Genomic DNA, 18,301 nt, shown 5'->3' with positions numbered 1-18,301 from the left:
GTGCCAAGCACTGTGCTGGGTACCATTTGTCAGTGGTGAGAGCAGTGGAAAGTTCTGACCTCATGAGCTTATAGAATACATATCATAATAGCTAATGGAGATGGATTTTTGAATCAGCATTTTAAAGTGCAATTTTAGGGAAAATAAATTACTGCTATTGAACTAAATATTTATGGCACCTTATTTAAAGCAGCTGAAAAGGATTCAGGAAACCAGCAGGTGTCCTTGTCTTATGAATGGTGAGGGTGGTGGGATGAGAGTGGAGGCTGAGAGCATGGACTCAGAAGCCAGGCTGCTCGTAATCAAATCCGGGCTCTAGCACTTCCTAGCAGTTTAACCTCGGGCGACCCTGCTCCCTCACGTGTAAAGTGGGGATAGTATTACCTACCTCTGAGGGCAGCCGAGATATAAGATGGGCACCTAGAACACGGCCAGGAGCGAGCCAGCACTGTGTTGACGACGATGCCCGGCAGCAGGACCGGCCTGTTCACGCCGTGGCGCAACGCTGACATCTAGTGGCCAGTTTCCAGGGCTAGCTCTCCATGAGTAAAAGCAGTTTCCACCAAACATTCCTGTTTTCTGTAATGTAACACCTCAGCCCCGGACCTTTCTCTTCAGACTCTAGAGCGCCTGGGTATTCCACAAGGGTCGCCAGAATAACGTTCTGGGGAGCAACTGCTTTAAAGTGAGACAACACGCAAGGTACAAAGCGTAGAAACTGCCTGGGAAATAACCCCTACTACTTCTGGAGCCCTTATGTGAGACAATCCAAACCTCACTAGTCTGTGAGGTTGGTACCATGATCCCCACCTTATAAGTGAGGGAACTGAGGCTTGGAGAGGTTCTGTGACTCGCTCAGGGTCACAAAGCTGCTGAGAGGGCCTGGGCTCTGAATCTAAGGTCTGGCCCTAGGGCAGGAGCTTACCACCCCATCGCCTTCTTTCCTCTGTGGCCTGGGACCATCTGCCCTGCTTGCTGCTGGGGACCAGAGAGCTGCAGCAGTTAGGGAGCAGGCTGGCAGGCAGAACTTGGACTGCTAAGGCAGAGGCTGCTGATCAGGAAAACCCCATCAGAGGCCTGCCCTGCCCGGCATGGAGGACCATCCCAGCAGCCTGGGATGCCCCCAGGGAGCAGGGGTAGAAGAGGCCAGAGATGCCTGTCATCCCAGATGCAGTGGAAATCGATCAGAAAGCTGATTCCTCAAAAAAGGGATCTCCATGTCTCAGCCCTCTGCACGCTTGTGGGGCTTGAGGATACCTCGTGGAAGAGGAAGATGAGGAGCGGCTTATGTGTTTACCTTTAATTATAAAAGAATTACATGCTTGTTAAAAAACACAGAATACAGAAATACATAAAGTGAAAAATGTGAGTGCCTCATCTGCCTTCTCTTCAACCCACTGCTCAGAAGTCAACTGTATTTGTCATGTGTCCTTCCAGCTCTTTTTCTCTTTCTTTCAATATCCCACACCCCCAAGTAGATGCAAGAGCTCTTTTTTAAAAAACAAAAATAAGATTATTCTGTACATACTGGTCTGCAAGTTGTTTTTTTTCATTTAATGTCATAGAGGACCTCATCCTATAAACTGGCAATTTAAATGCGTCAGAGCTTAGTGTTTCTAAGAACCCTCTGTAGGTTATTTTGAAGAACACAATCCTTGGGTTATGCAAATAATCAATCCCTAATAACTTTATATGTTGAATCTCTGCCTCCTCTTGTAGGATTCAGCTGAGATGTGGGGCAGCTGCCAGGTGAGGAGGCAAAAGGAAATCCTTGTGTGATTCTTTATCGGCAATTTCTCACTTTTTCCACAGAAGCAGTGAGAGGACAGGTTGCCTGAATATTCCTCGCATTAAGCACAAATAAACGTAAACACTGAGCATCCTTCTTTTCTTCAGTAGTTTCACATTTGTCAAGAAAGGCAGATCACAACGGATACCACAGAAATGCAAAGGATCATAAGAGAATACTATGAAAAACTATATGCCAACAAACTGGACAACCTAGAAGGAAGGCATACATTCCTAGACTCTTACAAGCTCCCAAAACTGAAGCAGGAAGAAACAGAGAATCTGAACAGACCAATCACAAGTAAAGAAATTGAAACAGTAATCAAAAACCTCCCCCAAAATAAAAGTCCAGGACCAGACGGCTTCTCTGGAGAATTCTACCAAACATTCAAAGAAGATTTAATACCTATCCTTCTCAAACTATTCCAGAAAATTGAGGAAGATGGAGTACTCCCTAACACATTGTATGAAGCCAACATCACTCTGATCCCCAAACCTGACAAGGACAACACAAGAAAGAGAACTACAGGCCGATATCACTGATGAACATAGATGCAAAAGTCCTCAACAAAATTTTGGCAAACTGAACACAGCAATACATCAAAAAGATTATACACCATGATCAAGTGGGATTTATACCAGGGACACAGGGATGGTTCAACATCCACAAGTCAATCAACATGATACACCACATTAACAAAATGAGAAACAAAAACCACATGATCATCTCAATAGATGCAGAGAAAGCATTCGACAAGATCCAACATCCATTTATGATAAAAATCCTCAATAAAATGGGTATAGAAGGAAAGTACCTCAACATAATAAGGGCCATATATGACAAACCCACACCGAACATCATACTCAATGGGCAAAAACTGAAAGCCATCCCTCTCAGAACAGGAACAAGACAAGGATTTCCACTCTCACCACTCTTATTCAACATAGTCCTGGAGGTTTTGGCCAGAGCAATTCGGCAGGAAAAAGAAATACAAGGAATCCAAATAGGCAATGAAGAAGTGAAACTCTCACTGTTTGCAGACGACATGATCTTATATATAGATAACCCCAAAGATTCCATTGGAAAACTATTAGACATCATCAACAGCTACAGCAAAGTTGCAGGGTATAAAATCAACATATATAAATCAGTAGCATTTCTATACTCTAACAACGAACTAACAGAAAAAGAACTCAAGAACACAATCCCATTCACAATCGCAACAAAGAGAATAAAATACCTTGGCATAAATTTAACTAAGGAAGTGAAAGACCTATACAACAAAAACTACAAGACTTTCCTGAAAGAAATTGATAACGACATAAAGAGATGGAAAGACATTCTATGCACGTGGATTGGAAGGATAAACATAGTTAAAATATCCATACTACCTAAAGCAATCTACAGATTCAACACTATCGCAGTCAGAATCCCAATGACATTCTTTACAGAAATAGAACAAAGAATCCTAAAATTCATATGGGGCAACAAAAGACCCCAAATTGCTAAAGCAATCCTGAGAAAAAAGAACAAAGCTGGAGGCATCACAATCCCTGACTTCAAAGCATACTACAAAGCTACAGTAATCAAAACAGCATGGTATTGGTACAAAAACAGGTGCACAGATCAATGGAACAGAACTGAAAGCCCAGAAATAAAACCACACACCTATGGACAGCTAATCTTTGACAAAGGAGCCGAGGGCCTACAATGGAGAAAAGAAAGTCTCTTCAACATACGGTGCTGGGAAAACTGGACAGCCACATGTAAAAGAATGAAAATTGACCATTCTTTTTCACCATTCACAAAAGTAAACTCAAAATGGATCAAAGACCTAATGATTAGACCTGAAACCATAAGGCTTCTAGAAGAAAATATAGGCAGTACACTCTTTGGCATCAGTATCAAAAGGATCTTTTCGGACACCACTTCTTCTCAGACAAGGGAAACAATAGAAAGAATAAACAAATGCGACTTCATCAGACTAAAGAGCTTCTTCAAGGCAAGGGAAAACAGGATTGAAACAAAAAAACAACGCACTAATTGGGAAAAAATATTTACAAGTTATTTATCTGACAAAGGGTTAATCTCCATAATATATAAAGAACTCACACAGCTCAACAACAAAAAATCAAACAACCCGATCAAAAAATGGGCAGGGGACATGATCAGACATTTCTCCAAAGAAGATATACGGATGGCCAATAGACACATGAAAAGATGCTCATCATCACTAATCATCAGGGAAATGCAAATCAAAACTACACTAAGATATCACCTTACACCTGTTAGAATGGCAAAAATAACCAAAACAAAAAGTGACAAATGTTGGAGAGGTTGTGGAGAAAAAGGAACCCTCATACACTGTTGGTGGGAATGCAAACTGGTGCAGCCACTATGGAAAACAGTATGGAAATTTCTCAAAAAATTAAAAATAGAAATACCATATGACCCAGCCATCCCAGTACTGGGTATCTACCCAAAGAACTTGAAATCAGCAATTCCAAAAGTCCCATGCACCCCTATGTTCATTGCAGCATTATTTCCAATAGCCAAGATGTGGAAGCAACCTAAGTGGCCATCAACCGATGACTGGATAAAGAAGATATAGTATATATACACACACACACACACTGGAATACTACTCAGCCATAAAAAAGGGTAAAATTATAAAATCGTCCCATTCACAACAACGTGGATGGACCTTGAGGGTATTACGTTAAGTGAAATAAGCCAGATAGAGAAAGACGAACTTGGTATGACTCCACTCACATGTGGAAGTTAAACATGTAGACAAAGAGAACTGATGGGTGGTTACCAGGGTAAAGTTGGGGTGGGGGGGTGGGCACAAAGGGTGAACTGGTGCGCCTACAACACGACTGACAATAACGTGTACAACTGAAATTTCACAAGCTTGTGAACTATCATAATCTTAATAAAAAGTAAAAAAAAAATTGGGGGCCCTCACATTGCTGATCATCTGAGGGCCTAGCCAGCCTTTTATTAAGGAGCCTCTGCTTTGTCGCCTACTCACTGATATTCAGGTCTTCCACAAACACCTGGGGAGCACCTACCATGTGCCAGGCATTGGGGCTCTCACTGGAACACAGTTAAGCGAGGTGGACACTTGTCTTCACCTAACAACCAGTTACGATACAGGGCATCCCGTCAACTCTGATTTCCTGAGTGTTTACTATGTGCCAGGCCAGGGGTGTGCTCAGCCAGTCCCTACAGTGAGAGCTGATTTCTCGATTTTCAGGAACATTAAAAACCAGAGACAAACACAGCCATTATTAAAAATTAAATTACATAAAGTTAGGCTTAAAGAACTTAGATTAAAAACTCATCACTTCTTAATTATGTTACCACATTTTACATTTTTCTATTATGGATGTTCTTGATGTTATTTCCCTTTACTGTGTCTGGAGGGAGGGTGTACGATTGCAGCAGCTCTTCCCAATTCTGAGTTCACAGACCTCACACTGGCAGTCTGAAATCGGCAGCGACGGGAGTATTTACACCATGGAAATCGGCAAACGCTACAACTCAGGGTTTGATTTGTTGCTGACTGTCCACTCAAGGAAGCGTTGGGGAAAATGTTAATTATGCGGAATAAACTTGAACGTGTATGCTTTCTGGAGCCTTTACACTGTGAATAGCACAAAACATGAAGGAAACACGCTTCCAGTACCTGAACACTATTAATTGGCTCAGCCGGGCCGTCCATTGCTTGCACCATCGAGGTATGCGTGGAGCTCCAAGAGCCAAGATGGGAAGCAGGCAAACAGGGAGCAAGCTCGCAAGCATGAAGATCCGAAGCTGCGTTTCATTGTTTCATTTTACTTTTTAACATACAGGAAAATGAGGCAACATTCGTGTCAGAGCTACACTCCTTTGTCAACGGCAATGAGGCGAGGGACTTATGTGCTGGGTGGGAGAGTCATCAACCACTTATCTGTGGTCTGATTTTGTCACACTATTGTTGGTGACAGTTATAAAAACTCACGTGGATTTTGCAAGGCATGCTGAAGTTACAGCCATGCGGAATGAACAATAAAGAGTGTTGCGAACAACGCGGCCCCTGCACACACATTCTTTCCGAGAGGCGGTGTTCCCCACTGCGCCGGGCGCCGAGCAGGGGTTGGGTCCCCAGGGAGCTCGGCTTGGGCGGGGCCCAGGCGCCCCGCCCCGTAAAGCAGTGGGGCCGGAGCGGACGGACAGCGAACGACCCTTCCCAGAGCCGCCGCCAGGGGGCGCGCGCGCGACGCAGCGTGGAGCTTCGCGCTTTGTCCCCCCGCGCGGCCCGTCGCCCGCCGCCGCGGCGGGAAAATCCGACTGGGCCTTCCCGGCTGCCGCCTCTCTCTGGCCCCGCGCGCCTGCCTGGTCGGCTCGCTGTGATGGAGGAGGACGACGGGGCCGAGGAGCAGCAGCGATTCTCTTACCGGCAGGTACAGGGGGAGGACGGCGTCGAGTTTCTGGAGAGAAAAAGGCCCCGAGGTCTCAGCCCGTTTTGGTGCCCGCACCCCGGGGGCGGAGGGCGCGCCCTGGGCGGCTCCGGCCTCCTCCTGCGCCTGCGCCAGCTGTGCTGCCGCGGGGGCTGCTGGGAGGCGGTTTCCGCGGTAACGCGCGCGAGTCGGAGTGCGGCGGTAGCGGGGCAAGAGTCCGGGGAAGCGCGGCCCGTGCCCGAGTGCGGCGGCGGGGCCGACCTGTGGCCCAGTGACCGCCACAGTCTCCCTCTCAGAAGGGCTGGTTGTGCGGGTGGGATGTGAGCGCCCAGGGGGAGTCCGGGCGAGGCGCCCAGCACGGTGCTGGCACGAAGTCTTGGCCCCTGTCACCCGCGCGCTGTCCCTCCTGCGGCTGAGGGCCGGCCCCGGAGCCTGGAGGCGCCGCCGGCCGTGCGGGCCGGAGCCCAGCCTTCGGAGGGCGTCGATCAGTTTTCTCATGGGGAGAATCGGAGTGATCAGAACCGTCACCCGGGGAGTCGCGGGTATTCGGTCCTTCCTTTAATCAGCCCCGGGAAGGAGCACAGCGCGGCCGAGTCGGGAGCATAACGGCGCTGTAACGAGGTGAAACCCGGGGACCAGGGTGGCGGCCTCGGGATTAGCCGGAGACTAACGTGGGAGTTTCCTTCCTGCGAAGTGTTAAATTTCAGGAGCCGTGTACCCGCCCCCCCATTTTGAGTTGAGCCCTTCAGAAAAAGTCACAATAGTGCACTCAACACCCGTGTGCCCTTCACCTCCGTTCACTAATTGTTAACGTTTTGTTGATTCTTTTTCTCTGAATTTTTTGAGAATTAATTGCAGATGTCGTGACACTACTTTCAAATTTTAATACTTTAGTATGCATCTCCCACCGACAAGGGCGTTCTACATAATCTCGTTGATCACACTCAGGAGGTTTAATGTTGACAAAATCCTATTATCTAATGTTCAGTGCACATTCAGATTTCCTCAGTTGTCCCTAGGACGTTTCTTCGGTGGACTTTTATCTTCCTCCAGGATACATGACTGGTCTCTCTGGCCCTCCTTGGAACAGTTCTCCGCTCTTTGTCTTTCATGACACTGACGGTGGTGAAGAGTCCGTTCATGGCGAGCGTGTAGTGGAGACAAACACCTGGAGAGCAGGGCTGTCCTTTTCCTTTCTGTGTTCCCAGCCCCTAGGCGCAGAGCCTGGCTCTCAGTAGACAATAAATGCTCGCCGAGTGAATAACTTTGCAAAGATGGGCTGGGGCTGAGAAATGTGACCTTCTTTGTGCCGTGGTGAGCCGGTTGAGGGTCCTGCCGGTCGTCCAACCAGCTGTTCTTGGCACGGGGTGGACAGTAGTGAACAACACTGACAGGGTGCTGCCCTTGAGGGGTTTAGAGTCTAGTGGCTTAGCCTCTGAGTGCAGTGATGTCTGTGGCCCTGAAGAAGGCACTTAGCCGTCTCCAGGAGGCGAGCAGGAGGAGGAGGGACAGAAAACCTTCCTGGAATATTCAGAAGGGTCCCTGTCCTATACCCCGCCCCTACTTCCTCCCAACACGAACCTAAAAAAGATGACCTTGGAGCCTCTTTATTCAGGGTGATGGTCCCTTTGTCTCCTACCACATGCCTCAACTTACCCAGTCTTGTGACTTCTGGAACTAAGGAAGTTAGGTGCCTTGCTTACCTGCCAGGCCTCTGCCTGGAGTCCTGGGCTTGTGTTTTTGCAGTTCCTCCTCATCTTGCCTCAACTGTGAACACTTGCTGGTAGACTTTGTACTATCTTGGGCTCAGCTGTCACCGTGTCCAGTTCAGTTCTGTCTCCAGCACAGAGATGGAGCACACGCAGGTGCTCAACAAATGTGTTGACCTGGGACCGAGACCTTGGCTTAGCTGGTTTTGCTTCTTTTTTTTGGTTGTTGGGGTTTTTTGTTTGTTTGTTTTCTTTTGGTGAGGAAGATTCGCCCTGAGCTTACATCCGTTTCCAATCTCCCCCCCCCCTTTTTTTTGACTGAGGAAGATTAGCCCTGAGCTAACACCTGTGCCAATCCTCTATTTTGTATGTGGGATGCCTCCATAGCATGGCTGATGAGTGGAGTAGGTCCGTTCCCGGGATCTGAACCTGTGAACCCAGACTGCTGAAGCATAGCACATGAAACTTTAACCACTGGCCCACTGGGCCGGCCCCTTGGTTTTGCTTCTTTACTCTTGTGCATGGGGAAAAGATATGTTTTCCTGTATCTGAAAAGGGTTGCTGAGGAGCGGTGAGGGTCCATGCTGAGGTGGGCTAGCAAAGCGGCACATGAAAGGAGCCTGTCCCTGTGTTGTCCTGATCATTCATCCTTTGTCACATGCAGGCCTGGGGCTGGCAGGGACTTGGAGCAGAGGGATGGGATCCTTTGGCATTTATGTGATTAACGCTCATCTGGGGGCAGAATTCCCATCTGGTTTTTCATGGCGTTTCCCCGACACCTGGCGTATGCCTTAACTCTGTAGGACCTTGGCACGTACCTGTGAAAGAACTGAGTAAAGTCACCCAGATACTTTGCAAGTGCCAGTCTAACTTCTCTCCCCAGTGACCTGCCATCGTAATTCCTTATCTTTACTTGACCTAAATCATAACCATTAGCTAGGAAGTAATGTTTCTACAAGTCACACTCCAGAGGGCCTCATTAATTTATTAGTACACTTGAAAAGTCACTCAGCCATCGTGGAAAGTGCTCAAGGAATTAGGCTGAGCAGACCCTCTCCTTGGTCTTAATTTTCTCAGGTGTGAAAGCTCTTATTTGCAACCTTATCCATGAAGTATTTTGATTTTTGCTTCAGAGGCTGAAGGCAGCAGTTCACTACACTGTCGGTTGTCTTTGTGAGGAAGTCGCACTGGACAAAGAGATACAGTTCAGCAAACAGACCATCGCAGCAATTTCGGAGGTGACTTTCCGACAGTGCGGTATGAAGCCATGGTCTTTCTCTACTTGGATAGAAATCCCAAAGGTTGATTTTGCCCAGGAGAATGTGTGGGTGTGTGCTGGGCTTGTCTTACCAACAGACGGAGAACAGCATCGGGCACTATTCATGAAACAGTTATTTTCTTGGCTGTAAGATTGATTTGGATATTTTATGGAAAGAACTTTTTTTTTCTATTACCCTAACACTGGGACATTAGCACCTTATTTTATCATGTTTTAAACTGCCTGGAACATTAGATATTAAATTTTTTATTTCATTGCTTTATCACATTTTTATATCACCCATAGTTTATTTGACAGCTGAACTTGTGGCATTGGTATTTGCTTGACTTTAGAGGAAATTAATGTCCTTGCAAGTCCTAACTTGTAGCAAAATTTAAAGTTAAGGGATAGTTTCCAGGAAGGAAAGGTGTAGTCACAATTACCAGAAGGCTTGTAATAACGGGTCAAGTGTGCCGGGAAGGAGAAGGCAGTCAGAGCGAATAAAATGGAAAGGTTCCTGTCCCGTGATGGGGCTGCCGGAAGTGCCTCCTCCCACCTGTAAAAGGGTTTATTGTATTAGTCCCTGTACGTGCTGTAGAGATCGAGATTTCACTTCTCTCCGTTCTGAAATAAGATAAGCGTAGCTAAAGCGCATCTTTTTCTCTTTCAGAAAATTTTGCCAAAGACCTTGAAATGTTTGCAAGGTGGGTAAAGAGCTTGATTATCTGATGCTGTTTGTTTACATTCTATTGATACTCTCCATCTGGTGGTGTATTTCTGCTTTATTCATTTTTTTCTTTTTTGTATTTTGTGGAGGCGTCTCTAATCATGATTCTGCAAGAATATGACATCTGCTTTAATCACATCCATTCAGACTTGATTTGGCATTTTTTGATATTTTCCAAGTATTTTTTGTTGAAGAGCCAAAGTTATTCAGTTCCAGGTTAAAAAGATATGAATAACGGCTCCAGGCCTCAGAATGTGCGTGGTGTGCATGCTTTTAAGATCATCTCTGCAGGGTGGTGTGATGCTGGGGATGCGGCGCCTGGGCTCCGGGCCCTGCGTCCCGAACTGGGCCGCGCTGTGCTCCTGCCGGTGATTGCCCGCAGGTGTGGGGACAATGACAGCAGGCACACGGCCACCAGCAGCTTGCATTTGCCGCGTTTCTTACGAATGAGACATAGGCTCCTTGAAAAGGGGGTGACTTGCTTTCAGCTGCTAAAGCTGTAGCTTTTACAGGTGATTTATGCTTGTCTCCTCAATTAGTACCTCAGGTAATTGAAAACAATTGCAACAAATTGCTTTTATGAAGCACTTTGAGTGACTGAGGCCTGAAAGGGCTAAAGCTTTCTAATGCTGCCACTTCTGATTTGGTCCAGCATCTCCCACACCTCTTACTTTTCACCTTGCTCCTATTAGCTCTTTGTTTCTCCGGTGGCTATTTTGAATGAATTAAAGCAGTAGGTTCTCAGAGGGCAGGCTCTAAATCTTTCCTATTCCTGTATATATGAGTCCCTAAAAACCGCTTAGCATCTTCAACTTGGCCAAAAGGGATAAGATGATATTATGGGACACTGATTGCTCATATGGTTTATTCATTGTTAATTCAGGTGGTTGCCCCTTATGTGTGGCCCATTATCTATCCCCTCCCCCTTGTGTGTCTCCCGTGAAACACATTTATCACCTTTACTTGCCATTTCTTTTTTTTGAAAATACAAACCCTTTTTCTTACAAAGGGAGATGCAAAAATGTAAATAAACAAATGATTATTTGATTTGAACATAAAATTTATTAGCGTAGAGCAGGGTTTCTCCACCTCAGCGCCACTGACATTGGGACCAGATGATTCTTTGTCGTGGTGGGGACTGTCCTGTGCCTTGTAGGATGTTTAGTGGCATCTCTGGCCTTTACCCCCTAGATGCCAGTAGTAAGCCCCCAGTTGTGACTTTTCTTACCATTTCTGTGTTAGCTGTGGGAAAAGACAATGAACATTTTTAAATCCTCCTGTAAAAATACTAGAAATAAAATGAAATTAGAAATATTTAGCATTGTAATATGTTGAGCTTTCAGGTACTCTGTTTTTTTTATAATTACATTAAGAGGTTGAGTTCCTTTTGGGTACTGGGGGGGAGGTGGTATGTGTGTGCCACTTGGACTGTGAGCTTCACAAGAAGGACGTCAGCTTTTGAGTAAAGCTGTCTGTGTAAAGGCTGTCGGCTGCTGTTGTCCAAGTGAGACCGTCAGGCAGAGGCTTTGCTAATAGTAAGAGATGCCTCATCTTCTGCAGTGTCCAAGTGGTATCCCAGTTTTCTCTTATATAGGAAATCCTGTTTTGTTTGGTTTTTTTCTTCTTCTCCCCAAAGCCCCCCAGTACGTAGTTGTATATTCTAGTTGTAGGTCCTTCTGGCTCTGCTATGTGGGATGCTGCCTCAGCGTGGCTTGATGAGAGGTGCTAGATCCGTGCCCAGGATCCGAACTGGTGAATCCCTGCGCCACTGAAGCAGAATGTGCCAACTTAATCACTCAGCCATGGGGCTGGCCCCACAAAATCCTGTTTTAAAGTTTGGCACTGAGTAAGATTGATATTCCTAGAAGGCCAACTTTGTTTATCCTGGGCTTTGAGTTTTCCCTGTCACCCAGTCTGTATTCCTAGAACTATGAGTACTATGAGAAGTCTGGAATATGTACTGTTTCAGGTCAACTATATATTAAATTGTCTTTGTAGGCTGGCTGGGAACCTACTAGTATTCGTAACATTGTTTCTATGAGAAAATGCATTTAAATTCTAAATAATCAGTTCACCTATAAATTTTGGGAAATCATCTCCTGATTTAAGTTGTGAATTTCCTTTATTTAGCTTTGAAATCTCTAGAATTATACTTCTTGTTGATATTGTAAAGATGAAACATTTTGAAGAAGATAGATATTCTACAGTAAATAAATTCTAGGAACATTTTGGGAATAGTGTTTAAAACCTGTGTAGTTAAAAGTGTTATATGAAAAATTGCTGTGTTATTTTCCCTAGAGTAAGTTTCTGGAGTCAGAGGTTTGATTTAGGACGTCTCTGGTGTCCAGTGGCTGGCACAGGTTACACCTGCCCCTCCATCTAGGAAAGTGTTAACATTCGAATGTGGTGCAGAGATAGCAGGTGATGAGCTGAGTGGTAGAGAGGATTGACTTAGTTGTTTCCTAAACATTTCCTTGTGAACAGATAAGCTAACCTGACTCTGTAAATAGTTTGGTATGCTGCTTCCCTTGACGGCACTTTACGAAGAATGTAAATCTCGACAGAGCAGCCTGATGGTGTGATTGAGATGAGGGCCACACTGTGTCCATGGCACTTAATGTCCTCCACTCGGGACATTTGTGGATGCTATTATATCACCTTCTCTATGACTTCTTTTCTCCTCTCCCCTATCCTGGTCCTTGCAGGTGGCTAATTAGAAGTTATCTCCTGAAATGGATCTTATCTGAGGACAGGCGGATATTGTCAATCATGAGGAGATGACAAGTGATATCTGCCCATTTAACAGGATGGGAAGGTTAATTTGACCAAATTACGGAGTATAATTTCTGTGTGATTTTATCTTTAACTCAACAGATACTCAGTGAGGACTTTGTATATTCAGCCCACTTTGCTGGTTATTAAGGATACAAGATTCCTACTTATTCCTACTTATAAAGTTCCTACTTATTTTTGGAGGAAGTTAGAAATGGCATGAAAGGTGTAATTAGAGTAATAAATTATTGAGTAGAGTGTATTATCTCAAATTACCTTCAAAGCAAAGATAAGAAAACTGGGATGAGAATTTGAGTCCAAGCTGTAAGCAAGAAAGAGACTCCAGTTTAAAGCATGTTCTTTGTTCTGCCTGAGCTGCTGTTGAGGGAATGCGTTGCCTCCTTGGTGGGAAAGGGGTATTAGGAGACATCTGCCTGAGCTTTTCCTGTAATTCAGCCCTTGGAGAGAGATGGAGGATCTTGGTATAAGTGGAGCCATGGCTCCGTGGAAATTCCCTGTTTTCTGTTCTGCGTCTGTTTAAGCAGAGGCTGTCTTTGTACTGTGAGACTGTGCCATTTTCTGTTTCACTAAAGGTGACACTGACCTGCTTCTTGCTTTTTCTGGGTGTTCACTGTGACTGTTGTGACCGAGGAAGTCACTTTTGGAAGGGTGTAACCCCCCAGACTCCTTTTCATGCTCACATTCTTCAGGCAACCTTGGCCCTCAGGTGGAGGTGGATGGATGGGCTTCTGCTTCCTCTCAGTCTCTTTATTTAATTAGTATCTTGGCTAGTCACTTCACTCATTTTTGTGTCACTGTTGCTTAATGACCTTAATCCAAAAAGATAGGCTACTTAGAGATCCTTGCTAGTTTGAAGTCTGACCATGAACTTCTGTGTTTCATCAAAACTTTAACTAATACCAAACATTTTGGTGACTTGTTTCTGCCCTTTCTACAGACATGCGAAAAGAAGTACAATTAACACTGAAGATGTGAAGCTCTTAGCCAGGAGGAGTAATTCATTGGTGAGAGATGAATTTCTTTCCTCACTCCCCTTTCCCATCAGAATACATTATTCCCAATTAATCACTTGCAGCCATGAAGTGATTCCCCAGGGCACCTTGCATTAAAAACGAGAGATGGTTGAACCATTCAGACCTGCCTGTAATTTATGGTCTTTCTTTCATTATGATGGATCTTGCTAAGCCAATTTGAAGATTTCTAATAAGCACTCTCTGGATTTCATAATTTGCCTTTTTTGTAATATCTCAAAACTTTGGCCCCATGTTTCATTTACAGCATGATGTCAGAGACAGGTCACAGGCTAGTGTATGGGGATAGTTTCATTATGGTGCCCCCGATTCTGACGGGCCGGGTATGGAAGGAGTATCTGTACAGCTGGGGTGTGCAGGACATTGAGCACATTTTCTCTCTTTTCAAAGAAGTCTAGAAGTCGTCTTGACCAAGCCCTCATTTTACAGGTGATGTTGTGGTCATCCCAGGGTAGTGACTGTGCATGATGGCAGGTCTGGGACACCTTTGAGGTTTCCTGACTTAGTCTAATCCTAGCAGTTAAAATACTTTATGTTCCTCCCCATAATGTGCATTCCTCCCCATAATGTGAGCTCCCCAAGGGCAGGGATGTTTGTCTCTTTCTTCCCTGCTCCATCTGCCATGCCTAGAAGAGGGCCTGGTGCACGGTAGGCATTCAGTAAACAGCTATTGAATGAATGAATTTGTATAGCAATTGACAGTTTCCAAGGGGCTTTTATAGGTATTATTTTACATACATTATTTGAACCTCATAACCACCCTGTGAGGGTTGTTTTTTTTTTTTCTTCTCTTTTTCCCCAAATCCCCCCAGTACATAGTTGTATATTTTAGTTGTGGGTCCTTCTAGTTGTGTCACATGGGATGCCGCCTCAGTGTGGCCTGATGAGCGGTGCCATGTCTGCGCCCAGGATCCGAACCAGCGAAACCCTGGGCTACTGCAGAGGAGCGCGTGAACTTAACCACTTGACCACGGGGCCGGCCCCAAGAGTTTTCAATAACACAACTCATCAGCCCCATTTTATAGGGCAGGCACCTGGAATTCAGGAACTTTCCAAAGTTAAATACAAAGCTCTCTGGTTGATAGCTGAACATTAGCCATCTAACCCTTAGCCATTTAAACTTTAGCCATCTAACAACGCTATTTCCACTGGGTCTCTTTTCTACTTCTGCTATTCTAATATCCCTTCTCCAAAGTTTGGGTCAAGGTTAAGGATGATATGATTCCTAAGTAAAATAGCCACGGTGCCTGGCGGTGCTGTGTACCAGTAGAAAGACATCTCTCTCTCCGTCAATTCTGTGCAGTGTCATAACTGTTACTCGGTCTGCTTCAGTGAGCAGTTTCTATCTTTTGCAAAGGAATGGTCAATGCAGCACATCTTAGAATATTAATTGGGAAGTTATCTGCCTATTGCATATTTGTTTATTTCAGAATATTGTTTTTATTTTGGACTCTTAATTTCTTTCATCTGACAGAAGCTTATTACTGAAGAGTTGCAGCTAAATTTATGCATTTGACTAAATCCTCCCTGAGGACAGGGACCTTGTCCTGTTTACCTTGTATCCCTAATATCTGGCACACAGTAGTTGCTCAGTAATTTTAGTTGGATAGATTTGGGGAGATGTTGACTATATTTGTGCTTTGTACAGTGTATTTGTAATTGGCATGCCTTCAGCAAGCTCCAGGTTTTAATTCTTTTGCTTCCTCAAGGAATTCTTACCTATTTGGTAGGATATGTGAGTAGTAGTAAGTTGATTTTTGCAGTTGATTCCTTCTTCCAGAAAAAATTGTGAAGCTCTATTTAAGTCTAAGGAATATAACCCAGGCTTTTCCACCCAAATTCTCTGGGCAGGAGTTGTTGGGAGCAGGTATATATTTTCCCCCCCTTAGGCTTATAAAATGGCTTTACAACCAGATAAAAATATAATTCTTTACATTTTTTTTGTAGCTAAAATATATCACAGAGAAAAATGAAGAGATTGCTCAGTTTAACCTAGAACGAAAAGCAAAGAAGAAAAAGAAGTCAGAGGATGAAAATAAAAATTCAACAGAGCAAGCAGAGGCTGGAGTAGTGGAAAGTGAGAATTAAACTGTCACCACTGGAAAAAAGCAGCCTTCAGCAGGTAGAGCCACCAAAAATGTGTATTGCCACAAAGGGAATTTTAAAGAGTTGAGTGGAGATTTACAAAAAAAAAAAGGGCTAAGAGGCATTTTGTGCTGTATTCTCCAAGTCATTGACTGCAAAAGCTAGTTTAAAAGACAACTAGAGGGGCTGGCCTGGTGGTGCAGCAGTTAAGTGTGCACGTTCCACTTTGGCAGCCCAGGGTTTACTGGTTTGGATCCCCGGTGCGGACATGGCACCGCTTGACACGCCATGCTGTGGCAGGTGTCCCACATATAAAGCATCTATAAAGAAGATGGGCACGGATGTTTACTCAGGGCCAGTCTTCCTCAGCAAAAAGAGGAGGATTGGCAGCAGATGTTAGCTCAGGGCTAATCTTCCTCAAAAAAAAAAGGAGAACTGGAAACTCTTAAGCAAAATACTCCCATGTCTTACGTACATAAAAGAGGCATGTGTTTGGTATATACGGGAAGTTATATCTATTGCAATTAATGAAATTGTGTCAGCAATTAAATATGGTTGACTTTTTCAAGTAAAAATTATAGTTATTTCTTATTCTTTTACAGAATTTTTCAGGCTAACAGTCCCTAAAAAATGAATAAAGCTATATTTATTTAGTTCTTTTGATTACCAATGTTGTTTTTAAACCCATGTCTCTTGTGATCACAAAGTAAAAAGGTAGCTGTTTGGAAAAGATCCTTTTTACTTTTTAAAGGTAATTTTTCTCCAGAAACACAGTTTATGTGACTTTTCTCTGGCTATTTTGTAATTAAACTGTGGTTCTACTGGACAGAAGTTTTGCTTGAGAGGAAAACCTGGACTACTCCAAAACATTTCAGTGTGTCTCCTCTGTTTCAGTTTGTGAGAGATGAGGCTTCCGAGAGCCCCAGTTCTGCTGTCTTCTCTTTGGCATTTCTTAGAGGTCCAGAGCTTGCCTTTTGCCTAATGGAGCAATAGGGATAAGAAAAGGGATGGGCATCCTCACAGCCCTTTCTGTGTGCCAGACACTGCTCTGGGTGCTCCATTTAGTACCTCATTGGATCTTCACAACTTTATCAGGATAGATCTGATTATCTCCATTTTACTCATGTGCAAACCAAAGCTTGAAGAGGTTAACCAAGTGCCCGGGATCTGTTGACCAGTAGAGATTCACATTCTGGGTACTGACTGTAGAGGGAGCGAGAGAGAAAAATGCATGTAGTTGGATAACTTATATCATTCATGCCGAAATATGATTCACAAAAGATACCCCTAAGTCTAACTCTCAAAGGGAGAGGATAAGTCATAGTCACAGTAAAGCATTGAATCCAAACTTCATAATTTTCAGGTTCTACAATTAACTAATCATTTGATCTCAGATAATAAAACATCTGTGTGTTATATCAGTGAAAGAAATGGGAATCATAAAGCCTTCCATCCTTATAGTCGTTCCAGTCAGAGATCCATATGTTAGCAGTTTCATTTTTGGATAAGCTCCCTTTAAACTGCTGGTCAAGGAGAGTTTAGAGACTAGCTATAGACACTTTGTGCTTTCCAAAGGTTGACAGACTTAGATTTGCATCCTGGCTCTGCTGAACTCCTCCAGGGACAGACAACCCTTTCTGTTACTGGACACTAATTGTTACAAGTTTCTTCTGTATGTAGAGAAAAGTCTTCCACTTTCTCACTTCTATCTAGGTCCTAGTTCTGCCCTTTAGAATAAGCAGTCTTGGGGCTGGCCCGGTGGCTGAGTGGTTAAGTTCGTGCACTCTGCTTTGGCTGCCCAGGGTTTCACAGGTTTGGATCCTGGCGTGGACATGGCACTGCTCATCAGGCCATGCTGAGGTGGCGTCCCACATGCCACAACTAGAAGGACCCACAACTAAAAATATATACAACTATGTACCAGGTGGCTTTGGAGAGAAGAAGGAAAAATAAAATCTTTAAAAAAAGAAATATATATATACACAACTATATAGTGGGGGGCTTTGGGGAGAAAAAGGAAAAATAAAGTCTTTAAAGTAAGCAGTCTTTGTTTTTCAAAATAATTCAGTACTGAGTTCCTTTTTGTTTTTGTTTTTTTTTTAAAGATTTTATTTTTTCCTTTTTCTCCCCAAAGCCCCCCCCCGGTACATAGTTGTATATTCTTCGTTGTGGGTCCTTCTAGTTGTGGTATGTGGGACGCTGCCTCAGCGTGGTTTGGTGAGCAGTGCCATGTCCACGCCCAGGATTCGAACCAACGAAACACTGGGCCGCCTGCTGCGGAGCGCGCGAACTTAACCACTCGGCCAGGGGCCAGCCCCAATGAGTTCCTTTTTGTTTTGGTTTTTTTCAGGGGAAGATTGACCCTAAGCTAACATCTGTTGCCAGTCTTCCTCCTTTTTCTTCCTTTCCCCACCGCCAAGCCCTAGTACATAGTTGTGTTTAGTTGCAAATTTTTGTAATTCTT

General features: G+C 44.3%; 1 protein-coding gene across 2 annotated transcripts in view; it reads left to right on the top strand.

Annotated features, from left to right (window-relative positions):
* Positions 1 to 6,090: 6,090 nt before the first annotated feature.
* Positions 6,091 to 18,301, top strand: part of CENPS (centromere protein S) — a 16,229-nt gene continuing 4,018 nt past the window's right edge. Inside the window, exons 1-5 of one of the 2 annotated variants that reach the window (XM_046661807.1) lie at positions 6,091 to 6,237; positions 9,077 to 9,200; positions 9,872 to 9,905; positions 13,659 to 13,725; positions 15,700 to 15,874. In XM_046661807.1, coding sequence (XP_046517763.1) covers positions 6,187 to 6,237; positions 9,077 to 9,200; positions 9,872 to 9,905; positions 13,659 to 13,725; positions 15,700 to 15,840 — 417 coding nt within the window. In that variant the 5' untranslated portion in view covers positions 6,091 to 6,186 and the 3' untranslated portion in view covers positions 15,841 to 15,874. Of the gene's footprint in view, positions 6,238 to 9,076; positions 9,201 to 9,871; positions 9,906 to 13,658; positions 13,726 to 15,699; positions 15,875 to 18,301 lie in introns of those variants that run through there. The other variant, XM_046661808.1, reaches the window with a different exon arrangement.

Source organism: Equus quagga, chromosome 5 (assembly GCF_021613505.1).
Source record: "Equus quagga isolate Etosha38 chromosome 5, UCLA_HA_Equagga_1.0, whole genome shotgun sequence".
Lineage (NCBI taxonomy): Eukaryota > Metazoa > Chordata > Mammalia > Perissodactyla > Equidae > Equus > Equus quagga.
The sequence above is the reverse complement of the archived record's forward strand: the minus strand, read 5'-3'. Positions and strand labels throughout refer to the sequence as shown.